At 35.1% G+C, this 23,233-nt stretch overlaps 1 protein-coding gene and 1 non-coding gene across 2 annotated transcripts in view; one reads left to right on the top strand and one right to left on the bottom strand.

Annotated features, from left to right (window-relative positions):
• The window catches only part of Atp7a (ATPase copper transporting alpha), a 143,648-nt gene that overhangs the window by 75,006 nt on the left and 45,409 nt on the right, over positions 1-23,233 (top strand). The window contains 2 exon segments of the mRNA XM_047536050.1: positions 4,823-4,962; positions 22,380-22,869. Coding sequence (XP_047392006.1) covers positions 4,843-4,962; positions 22,380-22,869 — 610 coding nt within the window. The 5' untranslated portion in view covers positions 4,823-4,842.
• Positions 21,481-21,580, bottom strand: LOC124972770 (small nucleolar RNA U13). Its single transcript, XR_007106546.1, has one exon. It is a non-coding gene; the product is annotated as a small nucleolar RNA U13 (small nucleolar RNA).

A 23,233-nucleotide genomic window follows, 5' to 3' on the forward strand; every position in this document is an offset into this window, starting at 1 on the left:
TGGGAAAATCTAAATAGAGAAAGAATATTATGTAATGTGTAATTGTTAATTTTTTACCTGTGATAATGGTATTGTGATTATGTAATAATCCTTATTCTTTGGAAATGCATGGTGAAGCATCATGGTTTCTAAAAATTATATTAAAGTAGTTTAGAAAGAATAGAACAAATATAGCAGAATCTTAACAACTGTTGAGTTAATGAGAAGATATGTAGATGTTCATTATACTATTTTGATTTGTAAGTATTATTGAAGTTTTTTTTAATTCAGGAAAACAGGAAGATACTGATTAACAAATAATCTTTAAATCATGAAATTTTGTGCATTAGAAAGTTCAGGCAGAGTAGTTTTTTTTTTTTTTCCCCGTGGTGCTGGGGATTGAACCCAGGGCCTTGTGCTTGCATGGCAAGCACTCTACTGACTGAGCTATCTCCCCAGCCCAGAAAATTTTTTTAACTAGTTAGTTTTAGTTCCCTTAAACTAATTCCATCTTACTATTTTTTCCATTATTCCTCTTAAGATTCACTCAAATTGGTGGCACATGCCTATAATCTCAGGGGCTCAGGAGGCTGAGGCAGGAGGATCACAAGTTCAAGGCCCTACGCAACTCAGCAATACCCTGTCTCTAAATAAAATATAAAAAAGGGCTGGGGGGGCTGAGGTTGTGGCTTGGTGGTGGAGCACTTGCCTAGCACATGTGAGGCACTGGGTTCAATCCTTAGCACCACATAAAAATAAATAAATAAAATAAAGGTATTGTGCCTATCTACAACTAAAAATACTTTTTTAAAAAGGGCTGGGGATGTGGCTCAGTGGTTAAGTACTCCTGGGTTCTAACCCTGGTACCAAAAAAAAAAAATTCAGTCAAGATTCAGATTTGTTCTAAAGGTAGTAGCTGCTCTGGCTAGAGGAAAGAAGATGGAGTTTCTCAGAGCAATGATAACTTATTTTTATATGTAGATTGTTTGCAAATCATAGATACCAAAAGGTAAAAATCTTTGCCAGTGTGGCTCATTAAAGGTTGTGACTTTTTTTTCCCCTTTACGGCTGCTTCAAAACATTAGCACCAAAAAGTAGACAAAATGTATTTCTATATTGAATAAATAATATAAGTCTTTGTGTAAAAATAGGCAATACTTTAACAATAGTTTCTTAAGAAGAACCAGTGAACATAACTGAATTGGTAAGTATTACATTTGGAATTGCCATAGCCATAACTTCACTTCCTTTATATTTTTAGTTGTAGATGAACACAATATCTTTATTTTGTTCAGTTTTTTTATGTGGTGCTGAGGATCGAACCTAGTGCTTCATTGGTGCTAGGCAAGTGCTCTACCACTGAGCCACAATCCCAGCTCCTAGCCATAACTTTAAAAGTAAATAGTATAAACAGACTAATAACTAAAAGCAAAAATGACTTAAACAAGGAACAGACCTTAATGAATCAGCACACTTACTTTATTAAGCAGCAGAATGGCATATTTTCAGGAGAGAAAATGGCAACTGATTACAGGAGGGGTCTGATTTCTTATAGGGTTTGAGTGACATTTGATTCATAGGTTTGAGTGAGTTTTGATTCATAATAAGTGAGATTTGATTCATAACAGGATTTAAATCATTTGCAAAATGTGTCAGATGGGCAGTCAGGGGAAACAGTTGTGTAATTCAAAGCCCAAATCAGAAAACAGTTGCAAAAATTCAAAACCCATTGTTTCTGGGAAAGGGGGAATGAACGTCCAGAGCCCAGAGCTCCTTGTTACCCCCCCATCCCATTGTCCTGCTTTTCCCCTGAGGGTTGTTTTTCCCTTTTTGTCTTGGGGATTGTTATTTTTCATATATATCAATAACTATGACACTATTTTAGATCAAGTCACATTAAAAATAATAATTGTTCCCGAGGTAATGCTGGTTAAAATTCAGACCAAGAATAATGGGCCTAGGGATGAATTTTTCTCTTAGCTTTTCTAAGACATTTTTATTTCAGAAATGAATGGAGGGCTAGTGATGTAGGTCAGTGGTGGAACACTTGCCTATCATGCAGAAGGCCCTCAGTTTAATCCCCAGTGCTGTCAAAAAAAAAAAATGGAGACAGCAAAAGAAAAAATAGATAAATTGGAATTCTTCAGAATTGAAAAGATTTGTATAACAGAATACTATCAAGAGAGTGGGAAAAACTCTCAGAATAGGAGAAAATATTTCAAAGTCATATATCTGATCAGGGTTTAATATATAGAATATATAAAGAACTTTCATAGTTCTGTGGTAGAGCACTTGCCTAGCATGTTTGAAGTCTTGGGTTTGACTCCTGCATACTGCAAAACAATCAAGAACCATTTTGCTGGGTGTACTGGTACATTCCTGTAATATCAGCTACTATGGAGACAGAGGCAGGAGGATTTCAACTTAATGAGACCTTGTCTCAATTAAAAAATTCTGGCAATGTAGCTCAGTGGTAGAATGCTATTATTTTCAATCTGCAGTACCTTAAAAACAAACAAAAAGAAAAAAGAACTCTTGCAACTCAACATCAAAAAATGAATAACACTATAAAAATGGGTAAAGGACTTGAATAAACATTTTTCAGGGGGCTAAGATGTAGCTCAGTGGCAGAGCTTGTTCTTAGTATGTGTGAGACCCTGGATTCAAGCCCCAGCACCCCCAAAACCCAAAACATTTCTTCAGTGATATGCAGATAGTCAATAAGCTCATGAAAAATGCTTGATGTCACTTGTGATTAGGAAATATGAATGCACACTACAATGAAATACCACTTCATACCCACTAGGATGTTCAGAATAAAAATGTCAAATAATAATAATGTTGGTGAGGAGGTAGAGAAATTGGAATCCTAATACACTGCTTGTGAGAATATAAAATGATGCAGCTGCCTTGGAAAACAGTGTTGCCTTTCCTCAGTTACGCACAGAGTTATTATAAGACCCAACAAGTCCACTCATAGGTACTTCCTGAGGAAAATGAAAACACAATTTGTACAAGAATGTTTATGGCATAATTATTCATAATGGCCCCAAATAGAAACAACCCAAATGTTCATCAGCTGAAAATAAATAAATTAGAATTTAGGAAAATTAAAAGCTTTTGTACTTCAATGAACAGTATCAAGACCAATGAAAAGAATCAAGACCAGTGCATTCAGTTTTTCAATATGCTTTGAAAACATGTTAAGTGAATGAATCTAGACATAAAAGGACACATATTGAATGAATCCATTTATATGAAATGACCAGTATGGGCAAAGCTATAGAAGTAGAAAGTAAAGTAGTATTTACCAGCAGCTGTGAATAGAGGGGAATGGGAAGCAATTGCTAAATGGGCATGGGATTTCTTTTGGGGGTAAAAAAATGTTCTGCAATTATGTAGTCATTATAGTTGCACATTTTTGAGAATACAATGAACACTACTGAACTGTAATACCTTTTAGGTAGTTTTTTTTTAGCTTGTAAATTACATCTCAAAGTTTAAAGAGACTACACACACACACACACACACACACACACCCAGCCCTTTTTATTTCCTATCTTGAGGCAGCGTCTCACTAAGTTGCTGAGGACCTCCCTAAATTGTTGAGGTTAGCCTTGAACTTGCTGAGTTACTGGGATTACAGGCATGTGCCACGGTGCCCTGCTTACTAACACTTTCAAACTACCACAAGAAGACAGACAATAAACAGAGTAAATAAACAAATTATGGAATATGTTAGAAAGTGGTAAGTTCTATGACAAAAATTAAAGCAGAGGTAAGGAGAATCAGGTTATGTGTATGTGGAAGGAATGTAGGTTGCAATAAATAGTGTGGTCTACATAGGGTTCAATAAGGTTGGGTTAGCTGGATGGGGTTCCTCATGACTCAGGAGGCTGTAGCAGGAGGGTAGTGCATTCAAGTCCAGTCTCAGCAATTTAGTGAGGCCCTAAGGAATTTAGGAAGACCCTGACTCACACTCAAAAAGGGAGGGGGGCACTGAGTATGTAGCTCAGTGATAAAATACTGAGTTCAATCCCCAGTTCCAAAAAAAGAAAGGGAGGGAAGGAAGGAAGGAAGGAAGGAGAAGAGAGGAGAGGAGAGGAGAGGAAGGGAGGGAGGAAAGGAAGGAAGGAGTTTAGATTAGATCAAAGACTTGAAGGAGGGCTGGGGTTGTGGTTCATTGGTAGAGCACTTGCCTAGCATGTGTGAGGCACTGGGTTTGATCCTCAGCACTACATAAATAAATAATATAAAAGTATTGTGTTCCATCTACAACAAAAATATTTTTTAAAAGAAGACTTGGTTATAAGGAAGTTAGCTAAGCAGTTATCTAAGAGAAAATCTGAAACCAAGGGAATAGTAAAAGAAAAATCTGTGAGGTGGTAGTCATCCAGGCATGAGGAACAACTATGACACAAGAGAAAGATTTGTTGAGTGGTAGGAGAGGAGGTCAGAGAGGTTAATTTGAGGTTGGCAAGAATTAGAAATCATGTAGGAACTTGTTGGCAATTGTAAAGACTTCTGGCATTTTTTGATTAGTTTTTTATTCTACTTTCAATATTAAATGAGATTGTGTACGGAAAATGTTTAGAAATCAGGAAAGCAATCTGTAAAAGCTAGTTACATTTATTTAAATATTGTGCATTTCTTTTTTGGTTAACTTGACCATAGAAACAGTTTTCCTTTATCTCATCGGAGGTGAAGAAAACATTTGCCTAAGAAAGTAGAAAGAATGTTGGCTATGTTTTATTACTGGCACATTTTCAATTGGGGACATGGGGGAAAAGTTGAGCAAAGATATTTTCATCATTAAAATTAATAAGTTTATTGTTTCCAACAGGAATGTAAAGAGAAATCAAAATGGATCCAAGTATGGGTGTGAATTCTGTTACCATCTCTATTGAAGGAATGACATGCAATTCCTGTGTTTGGACCATTGAACAGCAGATTGGAAAAGTGAATGGTGTACATCACATTAAAGTAAGTTACTCTTGCAGGGTATTGTGGCGCGTGTCTGTAATCTCAGCAACTCCAGATGCTGAGGTCGGACAGAGGCTGAGGTAGGAGGATTGCAAGTTCAAGGCCAGCCTCAGCAATTTGGTGAGCCCTTGTCTCAAAATAAAATATAAAAAGGGATGGGGATGTTACTCAGTGGGTTTAATCTCCAGTAGCAAAATAATAATAATATAAATTTTAAAAAGTAAGTTACTCTCACTGGGTGTGACGGCACATACCTGTGATCCCAGAAACTAAGGAGACTGGCAGGAGAATCAAATTTTAAAAAAGGGAAGGGAATGTACCTCAGTGGTAGAGCACTCCTGAATTCAATCCCCAGTACTGCAAATGAAAAAAAAAAAACAACTTTTAAAAATGAATGAGATAGGGGCTGGGGATATAGCTCAGTTGGTAGAGTGCTGGTCTCACAAGCACAGGCCCTGGGTTCAATCCCCAGCACCGCAAAAAAAAGAAGGAGATAAAATAAATGCAATTGACTAGAATTGTTAGGAAATTACTTCTAACACTGGGATAGAAGCAGACACACTGACATTTGGCAGTAAAGACTACTACATTTCTAACCCTGATGCTAAATAAGTTTTGTTTCTTCCACGAATTCCTCTTTAAAAAGGAAAAGAAGCAGCTAAGTGTGGTGGCAAGACCTACTTGGGAAGCTGAGCACTTCAGAGGCTGAGGCAGGAGAACTGTTTGAGCCCAGGAGTTCCAGACCATCCTGTACATAGAGAGATCCCATTTCAAAGTAAAAATAAACCAAAAATGAAGGAAGGAAAAGAAAAAAAATCTAATTTTCAATTTAAAAATATTGGAACATGGAATCTTGGCATATTGTGGTTGTATATTTATAGATTTATATTTTAAAAGTACATAAATACTTACATATTTATGCTTTTTATTACTCTTAATGTCATACTGAACTAAAATATATGTTCTCAGAGTATGGGTTAGGGGGTTTTCTTTTTTTTTCCTTCTTCATTTTTGGTGTTGGGGATTAAACCTAGGGTCTTGTGCATGCTAGGCAAGCAGCACTCTGCCAGTGAGCTATCCCCAGCTCCTTTTTTCTCTTTTATATGGTGATGGTGATTTAAAATCAATAGGAAAATGTCTAAAAAAGACTGCTATATCTTATATGGTGTGCCCAAGGAAGAATACATTGGTATTTTACATTTTGAGCATCAACATTCTAAGTGTTCAATGGTTAAAGACAAAGTTCAAGTTATAGAAGAACTTTCTGAAGACTACATGAGGTGCCTGTGATTATCTTAAGTATCTTCTTTTGAGCTGGGAGTGGTGGCTTACTCCTGTAATCCCAGTGACTCAGAGGGCTGAGGTAGGAGGATCACAAGTTCAAGGCCAGCCTTAGTAATTTAGTGAGGCCCTAAGCAATTTAGTGAGACCCTATCTCAAAATTAAAAATAGAAAGGGCTAGGCATGTGGCTCAGCAGTTAAGTAGCCCTGGGCTCAATCTCCAGTACAAAAAAAAAAGAACCTTCTTTTTTAATATTTTCAGTTTACATGAAAATTATATAAAATTCAAATTTCTTTGTAAGTAAAATTTTATAGAACATAACCACACTCATTTGTCTGTGTATGTGTTGTTTATGGCTGCTTTGTCACTACAGCCACAGTTGAAAATTTGTGACTAAGATTATATATGATACTTTCATTGCTTCATACTGGTGCTTGCCACATTACAAAGCACAGAGATCTGTAATCCAGTATTTATTTTTTTATTACCAGTGTATACCTATCATGCCAAAAAAGAAAAGAGAAAATGGACTTTGTTTTATTTATTTATTTTTAAAATATATTTACATATATATGTATAGCTATCTGTTTTAGTTGTAGATGAACAAAATACCTTTTTTGTTTATTTATTTTTATGTGGTGCTGAGGATTAAACCCAGTGCTTCACACGTACTGGGCAAGCACTCTACCACTGACCTACCCCAGCCTGAAAAATGGACTTTGAATACAGTGCTTTTAAGGCACAGTAGTTTAGATTATCTTGTTATTGAATTAGATGGCCTAAGCCTTGTTTGTACATGATGACACTAGACCAGTGCAAAAGAACATACTGAATGTCAACATTATCAGACTAAGTATGCATTATAATCCTCCCAGCACTTAGGAAGGCATAAGCCAGAAGAAATAGAAATTTTAAAATGGAATATCTTATCACAGCAGAATTTCTTCATAAAAAATAAACAATGAAAATGATCCTAAAACCAAACTTGGTTTCTGAATGACTATTTTGTTAGCCTCTTTTCCTGTCAGGCCTGGTCTTTATCTATAAAATTGTGTTGCTAGTTCTACATCATTCAAAGAGATATTGTGAAGCAATACTTACTATTGAATTCTTTTTGTTTTGTAGAAAAATGTCTTTAATAACTTTGTTTATGGGGAAAATTTCTTAAACCAGACATAAAAAGCACAAACCATTAAGGAAATGAATGTTGCATTTAAAAAAAAACTGGTATTGATATTTTTCCCTGCACATTTTCTATTGGTGCTTTATAGTTGTATATAATAGTGGAATTTGTTGTTAAATATTAGTACATGCACGCAATATAATTTGGCCAGTATCTCTTTTGAGTACCACCACTTCCTTCCCCCTTATTACTGAATTCTTTTTTTTTAATTTTTATTTATTTATTTATTTATTTATTTTTATTTATTTATTTTATTGGTTGTCAATGGACCTTTTATTTTTATTATTTATTTATTTATATGTGGTGCTGAGAATTGAACCCAGTGCCTCACACATGCTAGGCAAGCGATCTACCACTGAGCCACAATTTTAGCCCCCTGAATTCTTAATACATACCTTAGGGTACAATGTTAGTAACTATTATTATAGAACTTGAATTTCTTCCTTATTGTACTGATAGGGTTACTCAAGTAATATATATAGCAACAATTCTTCTTTGTCACTGTTGGCTTTTGTTATACAATCCTTTTTTACTTACTTACTTACTTAATTAATTAATTAATTTATGCTTTTGGTACCAATGATTGAACTCTGGGGCCCTTGACCACTGAGCCACATCCCCAGCCTTATTTTGTGTTTTCTTTGGAGACAGGGTCTCACTAAGTTGCTTAGTGCCTCGCCATTGTTGAGGCTGGCTTTGAACTCGAGATCCTCCTATCTCAGCCTCCCGAACTGCTGGGATTACAGGCATGCGCCACCACGCCTGGCTGTTATACCATTCTTTTTGGCGTGTGTCGTTCTGAGAATTCAATCCAGGACGTCCTGCATGCTAGGTTAATGCTGTACTTTGATCCCCAGCCCAGTAATACCATCTTCGTTTAAAAATATTTTTAGTTGTAGGTGGGCACAATATCTTCATTTTATTTATTTTTATGTGGTGCTGAGGATTGAGCCCAGTGCCTCACATGTGCTAGGCAAATGCTCTACCACTGAGATACAACCCTAGCCCCAGTAATACCATCTTTTTTTTTTTTGTACCAGGGATTGAACCCAGGGGCACTTAACCACTGAGCCACATCCCCAACCCTTTTTTATATTTTATTTAGAGACAGGGTCTCACTGAGTTACTTAAGACCTTGGTAAGTTGCTGAGACTGGCTTTGAACTTGTTATCCTCCTTCCTCAGCCTCCCAAGCCACTGGGATTACAACTGTGTACCACGGCACTCAGCTAGTAATACCATTTTTTAACATTAATTTTATTTATTTTTTGCCTTTATTTTATTTATTTCTATGTGGTGCTGAGGATCAAACCCAGTGCCTCACACATGCTAGGCAAGCACTCTTTCCACTGAGCCACAACCTCAGCCCTAGTAATACCATTTTAACACATCTCTTGCTATAATGTATGTCAGGATCTTACTTAGTAATATAAACATCTTTATCTGGATATTCTAATTTTATGCAATTTACATGAAATATTAATATAATAGTTATAAATAAATAAAAGCCCAGTGTGGTGGTGTGTGCCTGTAATCCCAGTGACTTGGGAGGCTGAGACAGGAGAATCAGAAGTTTGAGGCCAGTTTGGGCAACTTAGCAAGACCACATCTCAAAAAATAAAAAGGGCTGGAGATATAGTTCAGTGTAGAGTGTCCTGGGGTTTCCAGGATACATGCATACGTACACACACACACACATACACACACACACACAGGCACAAAAGCAGCTAAACAGGTTGGTGGCATCTCTTAAACAGAAGGACCCAAAGTGCAAGCCGCAATAATCAAGACTGTGTGATACTGGCCAAGGGACAGATGTACAAATCAATGGAACTGAATAGGGTATGCAAAAATGAAATTATTATTTTTTGAGACAGAGTCTCATTCTGTTGGCCAAGCTAACCTTGAACTCATGACTTTTCTGGCTCAGCCTCCCAGCCACTGCTGGGATTATAGACTTGTACCACCACACCCAGCTAGGTGTACAGAAATAAACGAATAAACATGGTCAATTGATTTTCAACAAAATTGCAAAGGCAATTCAATGAAGAAAGAATAAACTTTTCAAGAAACAGTGCTGGAAAAACTGAACATCTATATTCATAAACAAAATTAACGACTCATACCCGACCATGTATACAATTTAATTCAATTAGGAAAAGGTTTTCTTCACCTTCAATGAGGTAGAAAAAAGTCATTTCTATGACTGAGCTAACCAAATACAAAAATTTGCTTTATAATAAGTGTTAAAGTCAGGTAATGCAATTCCTTAACTTTTTTGCACAATTGTCTCGGCTATTTTAGTTTCTTTTCCTTTCAGTATGAATTTTAGAATCAGTTTATAAGTTTCTACACAAATGCCTGCTAGAATTTTTATTGGGATTGTGTTCATCCTATAGATCCATTTGGATGGAGTTAACATCTTAACAATATGGAATTTTCCAGTCTATGTACATGGTTTATCTTTCCATTTATTTAGGTATTCTTTGATTTCTTTCGTCAGAGATCTGTAGTTTTCAGCATGTCGTTCCTGTACATATTTTGTTAGATTTATATTTAAGTATTGTGTATGCTTTCAAATGCTATTGTAAATGATATTGTTTCTTAAATTTCAGTTCAACTTCAAATTGAGTTGTTCATGATGAGCATATAGAAGTTCAATAATTTTCATATGTTGATAGTAGTATAGTTTAGCTTAATCCCTCTTTCTCCAGCTTCATGAAGTTTGATTTGCACCCATTTTCCCCCATTTCTCTCTGACTTGCATCTAAAGGTCTGTTACAGTTTGGACGTGATGTGTTCCCCAAAAGCTCATGTGTCAGAAAATGCAAGAAGATTTGGAGGATAAATGATTGGATTATAGCCTTAACCTGATCAGTGAATTAATCCCCAGATAGGGATTAATTGAAGTGATAGGGTGTGGCTTTGGGGTATATATATGTATCTGGCGAATGGAGTCTCTCTGCTTTCTGATCATGATGTGAGCTGCTTCCTTCTGCCACACTCTCCTGCCATGATGTTCTGGCTCACCCTGAGCCCTGAGGAATGGAGCTGGCCTTCTATGGTCTAAGACCTCTGAAACCCTGAGCTTCAATTAAACTTTTCCTCCTCTACAGTTGTTCTGGTCCATCTTTAAGTCACAGCAGGGAAAAACTGACTAAAACAGGGTCGGAAGAAGTTAACAATATCACTTTTTTGCCAGAATTTTGAGGATTGTTACTGTAATAACAATAATGGGTAGAAAACTTTTGCTTAAATATTATGCTACACATTGCTTAGTATTGAACATGTTTATTTTCACTGCCAGAGCTTATTGGGTCAATCCCTAGATGTGCCATTTTAGCTGAGTTGTGGGTTCATTTGTGTAACCTATCATTTTAATATCTGAACTTTTACCATCTTTAAATCAACTTTATATTGATGGTGATTTCATTCACTGGAGTTTTATATAATTTTGCTTTGATGCAGTGTTCCTTATATTGATGGTAAAAGTAAATACCACTTTAGAATTTGATCAGATTGCTTCAATCAGAGAATGGTTTTCCTGTGACCGGTTGAGATCCTCATGCAAAGATATATTTTTATATATCTGGTACTCAGAGCAGATATTAATATTCTAAAGGGATCTTTGTTTCAATGAACATTAGATTTAGTGCAAGATTTAAAATTAGGAATCCAGTGAATTCTTTCTAATTATTAGAAGCTCATTATACTGTGACTGGAACATTCTGTGTATATCTAGATCAGATACTTATGGAAGCTCTACTTTTATAATTATCATTAATCTAAACATTCATTTTTACCTATTCAAGATTTCAAAGTGATTATGGCTTTTCAATGAAATGCAGGATTCATACTTTCTTGTCTCTATAGTATTCTTGTCTGTGATTCTCACTTCTTATAAGTTCTTGAGTAGATTGACTTCAGTTTGCCTTGTTTTCATTACAAAAAAAATCAACTAATTGGCATATCATGATTCTTTATGAAGGTTGATACATTTCCTTAATTTAAGAGTTACGTAAAATGTGATCCTAACTAATATATGGGCAGCTATTTGTATGGGGGAAAAAGCAGTGTTTCTTTTTTTGCGGTGCTGGGGATCAAACCCAGGGCCTTGTGCTTGCAAGGCAAGCACTCTACCGACTGAGCTATCTCCCCAGCCCTCTTATTTGTTGACTATATACTCTGTATTGATGTTTGTGGTTAGAAAAGCTTTATTTGCATAGTATAATAAGCCTTCTTCTAAGTTTTCTGTCTCTGAGACATCCATGTGAATACTTGAATATGAATTTTCCATTTTCACATGCTCCAAAAGTAGATTTTAATTTGTATTCACTCTCTACCTTGGCATAACTCCAATCTTAGAGGCTCCTGCATTACTTCGATTCCCCCATAGTCCAAATGAGGATACAGTTGCCTTTAATTTTCTTTGGAGAGAGAGCCAAGTTGGAAAAGATGGGAGGTTACAGGTACTTTTTTTTTTTTTTACTGTACTGCAGGTTTTCTCAAATGAGTTTGTCTTTAAAATATTCAAATTTATAAAAACATTTTGTAATATTTTTCACTAATCACAACTGTGTAAAAATTAGATAAATATCTTATGAAAGAGGATAACAAAAGTAGCTCTGCAACCTTCAATCTTAAGACTTTAAAAATGAGTTGTTTAATTTCAGTGAGTATTATGTATGACATGTGTATTTGATTTATCCTCAAATGAAACCAATTAAACCTCCTCCCCTTGATTTAAGGTGGGGCTGTTGCTGGAGGCTGGAAGAGAGGCTGAAGCTTACTAATTATATAGTAGTGTCTGTGCTAATTGTGGTAAAACTGTTTTAACCATCTAGAAGCTAGTTCACATAATTTTTCTTCAAGTGATTTAGGTACTTACTGTCCACCAACAACTAATGTATTTTCTGAAACCCCCAACTTCCTGACTGGCAAACTGTTTTGGGTGATTATTTGTTTATGCTGACATGTCCATATGTAACTAGAAGGCTAGATTCCATTTTGATATTTTTAAGTACATTCCTATTTCCCAAAACAGCCTACTTGTACCCCACTCATGTCTAAGACTACTAATTGCATCTTCCCAGAATTCACCACTGCCTAATAAGATCTGTTTAAGGTCAGACAAATGCAGTTGAATTTTGATTCAATTGTAAAGGAAGGATAGCAATGAGGTAATGTAAAAGCAGTTTGTGTTACCAATAGTGACACAAATCCCAGTGACAGATTCTCAAGCGGGTACTTTCCAGGACACATTCATAATTTGATTTCTAAACATAAAAAGAAAGATACTTTTTCTTTTTTCAGCTCTGCTTGCCTTCCATCTGTCAAAAGCCCTTATAAAATAGGATATATTTGTGATTATTCTTCTTTTTCCCTTCCTTTAAAAAACATTTTACTGGGCTGGGGAGATAGCTCAGTTGGTAGAGTGCTTACCTTGTAAGCACAAGGCCCTGGGTTCAATCCCCAGCACCGCAAAAAGAAAAACATTTTACTAAGTGTTATGTCTTCTAAGCCCAGCGACAGATTTATTGTGAAGTTAATGAAGCTTATGTTTCAGAGCCCCTCCTTTGCATTGACCTCCTTCTACAAACCTGGAAGGAGTCTTTGTAGTGTGTTCACATGGTCACATATTTTTGCACAATTTGTAAAAGTTAAATATTTTAACCACTATCTTTTAAAGCCCCCATTCATTGAATTCCTCTTAGAACTCTCCCTTTGAGTTGGGTAGTATTGGAGTGGCCTTGTGTATTTTGGGGATCTGACAAAGAGGAAGTTAAGTTGGGGATATGTTTACTTTGGGGTTAGTAGACTCGTTAGCTGTGTGCGATTCTTGGTTACTTCTGTATGTGGGGAAGTTTTTGCTAGGAATTCTGGTATAGGAATGACTTTCAAAATTCCTATCAGAGACACCAGCAGAGTTGTGACATGAAGGTACAGGGCTCACTTTATAACTGATACATTAATGCTATCAACTGAAAGATTATGTAAGATTAGAAACTGCATAAATAAACTTGAAATGCCCTGAAATCTTAGTTTGTATGTGAAAGAAACTCAGTAGTTATCCAAGATTTGAGAACAGCTCTAAAAACTGACCAGTTTTTGTGAATTGTGCTGAAATTGTAATGTTGAAAGGAACTTTTCTAAACTGTTGCTAATCAAAAACATTTTAGAACTGGGGATGTAGCTCTTGGGTAGAGTGTTCCATCACCAGTGCTGTAGAACTAACAAAAATAACATCCTATCTAGAAGAAAGACCGAATTATCTGTCTTCTCTCTGTACAGAAAATGTTTTTATCAATTTGCTGTCAAAGGAAGAACCAAACAATGTACAACTAGATGTGTAGGAAAAGAAAGAGATATATCAGACATTATTAATAAAAATGTTATTTTATGGATGTTTATGATATTAAACTTTAACAAATTTGTAGTGTGATTTTTGTTACATATTGAGAATATATACTTTTATTTAGAATATTATTTTTAATCTTTTTTGTAGTTATAAAATAAGTATTTTATAAATATATTTATTGTTACTTGAGTTTCAGATGCTATAAAATGTGAATTTGCATCTTTTGAGCCACCATATAGAAAATTGTCCTTGTCCAAACATAATTTATAATCAGAAAGTAGGTCAATATGATAATACATAAACATTACTGACTTTTAAAAAATATTAAGGTTTAAAATTTCTCTCCTAATTTCTAAAATTATAATTAAAATTAATGTGCAGTCAATTTAGAAACCAGATTTCAGGAGAGCAGTGTCTTAACTAAGTCAAAGAGCTCTTGGTAAACTGGGCACAGTGGCGCATACCTTAATCCCAGCGACTCAGGAGGCTGAGGCAGGAGGATCACAAGTTCGAGGCTAGTCTCAGCAGCTTCGCAAGGCTTTAACTAACTAAGGGAGACCCTGTCTCTAAATAAACAAACAAACAAACAAATTCGATCAAATGAGGTTGCTTTGTTGAAAAATGAAACAGTGGAACAGATTAAAGCTTTAACAAGTCAAGGAACATGAATAGTCAACAATTCTCTAATTTTTTCCCTTTTTTAAAAAAATTTGTTCTGGAGCTAGGGTTGTGGCTCAGTGGTAGGGTGCTTTCCTAGCATGTGTGAGGCACTGGGTTCAATTCTCAGCACCACATAAAAATAAATGAATAAAAGGTCTATCAACATCTACAAAAATATTTTAAAATTTGTTCTGTTTAGTTATACATGATGGCAAAGTATGTTTTGACATATTTATACAAATATAGAGTATATCTCATTCTAATTAGGATTCCAGTCTTGTGGTTGTACATGATATGGAGATTCATTGTGGTGTATTCATATAATACGTGGGAACATTATGTCAGATTCATTCTGCTGACTTTCTTATTCCTGTTCTCCTCCCTTCCCTTCATTCCTCTTTGTCTAATCCACTGAACTTGTATTAAGAAGTTCTAAATTTTTGAATGAATAGAAAGAATATGATTAATTTCCCTTTGCAGGTTTAGCATGTGAATACACTTTGGGAATTGTATCCTAAATCATACATTAAATGAATATAATACTCTTGTTTTTCCTGCCAGACTTTAAAGGTATTAACCTGAAGTTTAATTTAATCACCCCAGCAGTCTGTTCAAAGGAAAAATAAAATGGGCAGATAATGTGAAGGTCTTTCTCTGGGATCATTTGGCCTTTGTGAAGTAAAAATGTAAAAACGGATTTAATTAGATATAAGTACTGAATGATTCCAAAGGTTAATGCCTTATTAAAAATTACTTTGTGAAACTTTATAATGCTAACTTTTTGAGTGCTTTTAACATTTACTCAGATAAACACTGTTGCCTATTCTTTTGATATAGACTATCCTTTATAAAAATGACTGCCTAGACAGGCTCAATGTTACATGCCTGTAATCCCAGTGACTCAGGAGTCTGCAGTAGGAGGATCACAAGGTCAAGGCAAACCTCAGAAACAGCGAGACCCTGTCTCAAAATAAAAATATAAAAGGGGTTGGGGTTATAACTCAGTGGTAGGGACTACAGGAAAAAAATGACCATCTAAGGAGAAAGAATGGTTTTGACCAAATTATATTGTGGTATTGTGTGCATGTACAAATATGTAACAATGAATCCCACTATTATGTGTAATTATAATGTACCAATAAAAATATGGAAAAATGACTACTTAGATGCTAGCAGTTACTAAATTCCTTCTGTGAATCAATAAATACATTCCTAGCTCCCCTTAAAATCAACTTACTTTTTATTATTGAAAAAGTAACACATGCACAGATTAAAATCCTACTCCCAAAGGAAACAAGTTATCCTATATATGTGTGTATATCCTTCCAGAAAGACTATGAATATAAAATTATGTATATATGTATAGCTACTTAATATATGTGTATCCTTTCTATAAAAATGAAAGCATACTGTACATATCATTCTGTACCTTGCTTTTTTAGTAAATATATCTTAGATATTATTCCATATCAATATATAGTGCTCCCATCTAATATTTTTATTTGTTTGAGGTTTTAAAAATTTCCTATTGCAATTGATAGTGTATTCAGCATTCTGTTTTTCATACTGATGCTCTCTTACCTACACTGTATTAGGGTAATATAGGCATTTTGATTGTTATAAATTAGTTGGTAATAATCACACATCTGTAAGAATGTAAGGTCAGCTTTTCACAGAGGCTTAGGCTTCTGCACTGTATTCCAAAGATCAAAGAAAGGTCAAATCCAAGATAAAACCTAGCAGTGGAGAAATGGTGTGAAGGGAACCTTAACTATTTCCTTTTTATACTGTTGTATTTAATTTTTTATAATGAATAATCATGTGTTGTATTATTTCTGAAGCAAATGAAAATGTATTAAAAATAAGAATTGAAAACACTCAATTTACAGATAGTTTAGTTCATGAAAAACAATGTTACAACTTAAAAACTGAGATTTCTACATCTCTTTCATCTTAAAACATTTGATTTTTTGAAATTTTAGATTGATTTTGAACTATTGTCTTAGTTTCTAGCAATTGTCTTTTGCCAATTCATAAATTGATTTAATAATTTTAAGGGTAAACTTTATTTAGATTGGTCAAAAGGATAATTTTATTTTTGGTGCTGCAGATTGAACCCAGGATCTCACATATGCTAAGCATGAACTCTATCAATGAGCTGTAGCTCTGGCCCCCCAATAAATGTTAATAGAGCTGAATGGCATCCTCTTATGATATTTTAATTTTTAGTATCCTATATTGAAGCATCGAAGCAGAGTGTTACTCTATTAATGTATATAACATTCTTTTTCAATAAACAATAATGTAATTTTTATTGTGACTATATATAAATGGGGCTCCTGTTTATTGTAATTGGTTTTGACTTGATTTAAAAATACATGAATTATATATAAAATGTATTAGAAATTCAGGATAATTGATGAATCACTTCACTTTTCCAACTTCAGTTTCTACATCTGTAAAATGGCAGAATCTTTCCAACCATGAAACACTTTGTTCACCTCTCTGTTGAATCATTAGATGAAAATGAAAGAAAGTGAGCTTCAAATCTTCTGAGATTTCTATACTGAATTTATCGTGATGATATATAAATTGATTCCTAGGAGATAAAAAGAAATTTCACTGTGCTAAAACATTAGCCAAGGACATTTCCCAAAGTGACTTAAAAATGGGAAAATATTAAAATGTCCTGATTTTCAAATCTGCTAAAAACCCAAAGAAATTTGTTCTCTAAATCATTTTTAATTTATACTAGCATGGGAGAAGCATTGAAATGTAGAGGGGAAAAACAAACAGAACTAAAATTTGGTTCAAACACTAGAACTATTTAATGCTATTCAGGTTTATTTTTTATTTGTAAAACACATTGTTCAAGTCAAAGGCATATAATTTTAGTTTTTCAAGAAATTGGAGATCATCTAATTTAATCATTTCTAGATTGAAAGAACATGGACTAATGGAGTTCCTTCATTGTACATTTGAATCCTAGCTGTTTCATTTTCTTGCTGTGTGTTCTGGGCAATTTATTCAATTTCCTAGCTTTTTATATATACAGAATTGGATCACCATTGCCTTAACCTGTTTACTTGCTATAACAAAATAGAATAAACTGGGTGGCTTATAAACAACAGAAATTTATTTCTTGTAGTTCCGGAGGCAGGGAAGAAGTCTAAAATTCATGCAATAGCAAATTCACTGTCTGGTGAGGGCTGACTTCTGCTCCATAAATGGTGTCATTTTCCTGTTCCTCATATGGTAGACCCATCCATGTGAGCTCTCTGGTGCCTTTTTTGTGAGAGTGCTAATCCTAATTATGAGGGCTCTCCTTTCATGACTTCCTCATCTTCCAAGGCCCCTCCTGGGGGGGGTTAGGGTTTCAACATGAATTTTGTGGGGGCCCAGATATATTAACAGTTTTTAGCTTTTATAGAATGTTTAAGCATAAAAGGAATATTGTCCAGTGTCAGGAAATGGAAGCCCTCAGAGGTTGGTTGATTTGTCCAAGTTTTTAGCTTTTGTATTGCCTAAGAATATAAGATGCGACCTTTATGTATTTGTGCAAATTATGCAGAAATTGTATTCAAAAAAGTATACTGTGCCTGAATTTCATCTTTGACATTTCAGGAAACACAGAACACCACAAAGATTAAAATAATGGATCTTTACAATTTCTGTGAACAGTCAGCACCCTCTCTACTTCTATAATGCTGTAAAGCCTCAGATTACACAGAATTTGGTTTCTTTTCTTTTTTTCCCCTCCCACTGCTGCCTTCCTCCAAATACAATGAAAGCCCTTCATCTTCAATACCTCCTATGTTCATAGTTGTATGCTGTTATGTTTACTTTCCAGAGGAACTATTGGGAACTAAAGGGAAATAGTTTCTCTGAAAATAAAAATAATAGCATTGGTTCCTAATAAGTGATTCTGAGAAAAAGAAGCTTTTGAAACTCTGAGTCCACATGGGGAATTGGAGGAGGCTAGCACAGGACCAGGTACATAATAGGCATTCAAATATTTGTTGACAAGATAAATGCCGTTTTAGCTTCCTGCCCAAGGATTTGGCACCCCCAACTATATTGTGAAAATTACCAGCTACTCTGAGAATTTCTTCTTAAAATGAAATAAGATACAGTATGCTTTGAAAACAGGTTTGAAAAGTCTCTTTGATATTAATAGAGGGAAAGTTGAGTGTTATTACCCCAAGGGGAACATTTTTGTTTATGCTGAGTATAGATGGCCAGCTGAAAGAAATAGTTTAAGTAAGGAAGTGTTTTCCCCCCCTGCAGCATGAAAAGCACAGGGTAATATAACCTTTTTGTATAGTATTTTATATATAGTCTCATATCTTTTATAAATAAAATATTAGGCTAAGGCAATACAAAGTATAGCAAGTCATCCAGTGATGAAATTATTTTTACTCTTAAAATCAGACCAATTTCTCATTGGGTATTTTAGTAAATTGACATCGTTGGGGGGAAATTTAGCTCAAAACCAGTCTTGACACCAGATATAATATATTCAAACCTAAAGGGAAAAGAATCCTTTACACTGTCACTTTATCAGAAAAAATGTAGTAGTATCTAAAGTATTATCCAAGAATGTTCCACACTGATGGTACTATTCTACATATGCCCTATCAGATATGGCAGCCACTAGCTACTTTGAGTCATGTTGACCATTGAACAATTCACATGTGGCTAGTATGGCTAAGGAACTGAATTTTTCATTTTTTTGTTTTATTTTCAAAAATTATCCAGTAACATTGACTTTTTTGGTAGAGAGTTCTTTTGATTTCTTTTTTAGTTTTGTGAATGTTAACACATGTATAGATTCATTTAACTACCACCACCAAGATAGCACAATCCCAACATCCCAAAAAACTGTTGTGATACTTGTCCCCCACCTTTTTTTTTTTTTTTTTTTTTGTGGTGCTGGGGTTCGAACCTAGGGCCCTGGGCTTGCAAGGCTATCTCCCCAGCCCAGTTCCCCACATTTAACTCCTGAAAACCACTGATCTATTTTCCATCTTCCCCTTTAGGTAGCAGGTGTAAATTATGTAATGCCATTTTCTTCATCTTTTTTTCATGGTGCAGGGATGGAACCCAGGGTCTTGCACATGCTAGGGAAACATTCTACCACTGAGCTATACCCCCAGTCATAAAGTCTTTTTTTTTCTTTTGCAGGGATGGAACCAAGGCTCTCACACATACCACATCCCCAGCACCCCTAAATATTTTTTAAATCAGAAAATCCTTGACCTCAGGGGAGTGACATTAAAGTCTAAAAGAGGATCTCTTTGAAAACCCAAAGACACAAAAGCTTCTATTTGATAATGATTGTCATAATATTGCATCTTTTTTTTTTTTTTTTTTTTTTTTGCGGTACTGGGGATTGAACCCAGGGCTTTGTGCTTGCAAGGCAAGCACTCTACCGACTGAGCTATCTCCCCAGCCCCATAATATTGCATCTTTTTCAAACATGTGTCTCAACTATATGTGATTTACTATTCTGAAGTTTTTTTTCCATGGAAAATATATAGTATAATCCAAAACCCATATAAATTATTTTCCCAGTTCTGTTTTGGATAATTTGTGCCAGTGATGTCTTCTATAACAAGAACAAGCTAACCATCTAGAATTACCTGAGTCATAGAAATTTCCCCTGCCATGAGGAATTTCAAATTATCATCAAATATATAGTCATTAGTTATCAAGTTAAAGGAAGAAATAAAAAGTGAAATCCACAAAAATAAGTGAAAATTTTAATTGTATAATTATTGTAGACAGCTTAAAATGATATTTAAAGTTCTGAATTATATTTAGCTTTGTTTTGAGTTGTTTTTGTTGCACGAAGCAAAGCTTTTCACTCTGAATTAATACAAATAACACCTATATTTTAGCTACCTTTTGAACATTAATATTCTACTACTATCTCAAAATCAACAGGTCTAGAACTATATTCATCATCTCTCCTTTTTCTCTACTCTTACTTCTTGACTTCCTCCTTCCTTCCTCTTCTCTTTCTAATAGTATTTAATGGCATCGCCATCTATCTGTCCACTGGCCCAAGCCAGAAATTTATGAATCATCCTAGTCAGTTCCCTTACCCTCTGTTTTCTTGATAGGCCCTGCCATACTAAATGGATCTTGGAACTTCCTCTTTTCTCTTGGCTTCAGTGTTGGTTTTGTAATTCAGACCCTCTATTGCACCACTGTTGTAATTGCAATAGCCTCCTCTTTGATCTTCCTTCCTCCCGTAGTACTCCACCCCTCATCATCATCCACACTGCCTCTAAAGTGACTTCTCTGTAAAGTAAATCTAATCATGTCATTTCCCTGCTTAACTTATCCATGCCTCCTCACTTACTAAAAGATAAATTACAAAACAATATTGTTCAGTAAGACCCCATAATGGAGCAGTTGTCTATTTCCCTAGCTTCTCAGTTCTCACTACTTTTGTGCTTCTAGTTGTCTGCATTTCCCTGCCTCCTACATCCTTGCTGATTCCTGTCTGTCCTTTTATGGTTAGATATTATCTCCCCTCACCTGTATTCCCAAGGATAAATGAGTGTGAATTTTTCTGGAGTCTCTGCCACAGTATTGCTCCCTGTGATTATGCCATTCAGTTTGTATCCTGAGAATCCCATTTCTAGGCACATGTAATAAGTGCTTGATAATGATTAGTTGCTTTCTTTTATATAATTTGTTGCTGCTACAATGAATTTTCCTATGTATTTACTTATATGATCATTATAAAAAACCCTGGGAGAACATAGGGCATATTTTCCATTTTTTAGATGCTAGAACTAATAAAGTGTGATTGGCTAATAACTAGTAAAGAATCGTAGTTGGAATTCAAATATTATCTCAACCCAGTATTTGCGGATGTGTGCATTCATCATAAATCTTTTTAATATGTCAGCCAAGGAGATGCAGTCATGACAGTAATTAAATTATATATATCCATAAGTGAGCTCTAAGACTACAACCATTGTTTTATAATCTAATCAGGCAAAACACCAAAAGTTCCTTTTTATGTCACACAGAAAATGTGCTAGTGTCATAGCAAGTTTTGAGGTACATCTTACACATGATTGTGAAAACCCAGTCATCATGTTTATGAACTATAAAAGAATCAATAAAGGTGTTCTGGTTTGAACAAAATTAATACTATGCTGTAGTGACTTAGGAGTGATAGGAGTATATGCTACAAAAACCTATGAATATTGCCTTCACTCATAAATCGGCATGTTAATGTCTTTTTTTGCCAACAGTTATCTTAACTGAACATTTTATAAGAGCAAACTTTATGTTACCTTTTTATTTTCTATAGCTAATCCTGCTTCCCATATAACCTCTTGAATTAGTAGAATGTGAAGTGTTGGAATAGTTCATGAAAGGAGATGGTAGGAAAGAGTAGTTTGTACTCTATTGTGAAATTCTAGGGTGTGTTTGTCCATGTGCATACTTCAAATTACCTGACTGGTACCATAGTCACATAAGCCTACATATTGCTTTACCTTTCTTTTAGATAGACAAGGCATTTTGTATTTCTTAACAATGAGAATAGTATACATGAAAAATAATAAATTACTTATTATTTACTCCAGTTAGCTTGAGTTATTTTATTCTTCTTGAATGTGATAATGGTTATTGATATTTTAAAATCCTCTGTCATGTGAGCTGTGTGCGGTGGCACATGCCTATAGTCCCAGCAACTCTAGAGGCTAAGGCAGGAGGATCACAAGTTCAAGGCCAGCCTCAGCAACTTAGCAAGTCCCAGTCTCAAAACCAAAAAATAAATAAATAAAAAGGGCTGGGAATGTGACTCAGTGGTTGAGTGCCCCTGGGTTTGATCTCTAGTACCCCCAAAATAAATAAATCCCAATGTCATGTCATTTGATTAAACTGACTTCTGAAATTTCATTCCAAAAGGTTTCACTGGAAGAAAAAAATGCAACTATTATTTATGACCCTAAACGGCAGACTCCAAAGACCTTACAGGAAGCTATTGATGACATGGGCTTTGATGCAATTCTCCATAATCCTAACCCTCTTCCGGTTTTAACCGATACTGTGTTTTTGACTGTTCCTACTTCATTGGCTCCACCATGGGACCATATCCAAAGCATGTTGCTCGAGACCAAGGGTGTGACAGATATTAAAATTTCCTCTCAGCAAAGAACTGCAGTAGTGACAATCATTCCTTCTATAGTTAATGCCAATCAGATAATAGAGCTGGTTCCAGACCTCAGTTTAGATGTTGGAACTATGGAGAAAAAAGCAGGAACTTGTGAAGATAACAGTATGGCTCAAGCAGGGGAAGTCATGCTGAAGATGAAAGTGGAAGGAATGACCTGCCATTCATGCACTAGCACTATTGAAGGAAAAATTGGGAAACTGCAAGGTGTTCAGCGAATTAAAGGTAATATATCTGCTGTGATTTTGCTTGTTTTATAAAGCTTAGTTTTCTGGTTTGATCTTTTAACTTTTTGCTTTCTTCTCAAGTGTGGATTTTGAATCCGTGGGACTAGAATGCTTATTGCTGCATTGAAGTTTGAGGCATAGCATGTTCCCAGCATTAATGTCAGTAAAGTTAATGATTATAATTAAAAGTTATGAGAGTCTTGAACTTTAGTTTGGCAGAAAGGGCAGCTGAGGTAGCGATTCCTGGAGTTCAGGGTTCTTACCACAACATGCCTGGGGGACTCTTTAACTCTAATATATTTCTGTGTAGGCATTGGAGAACCTTAGAGACCATAGCAACAGTGGTAATATCTTTTATTTGT

This window comes from Sciurus carolinensis, chromosome X (genome assembly GCF_902686445.1).
Source record: "Sciurus carolinensis chromosome X, mSciCar1.2, whole genome shotgun sequence".
In the NCBI taxonomy this organism is placed as follows: Eukaryota; Metazoa; Chordata; class Mammalia; order Rodentia; family Sciuridae; genus Sciurus; species Sciurus carolinensis.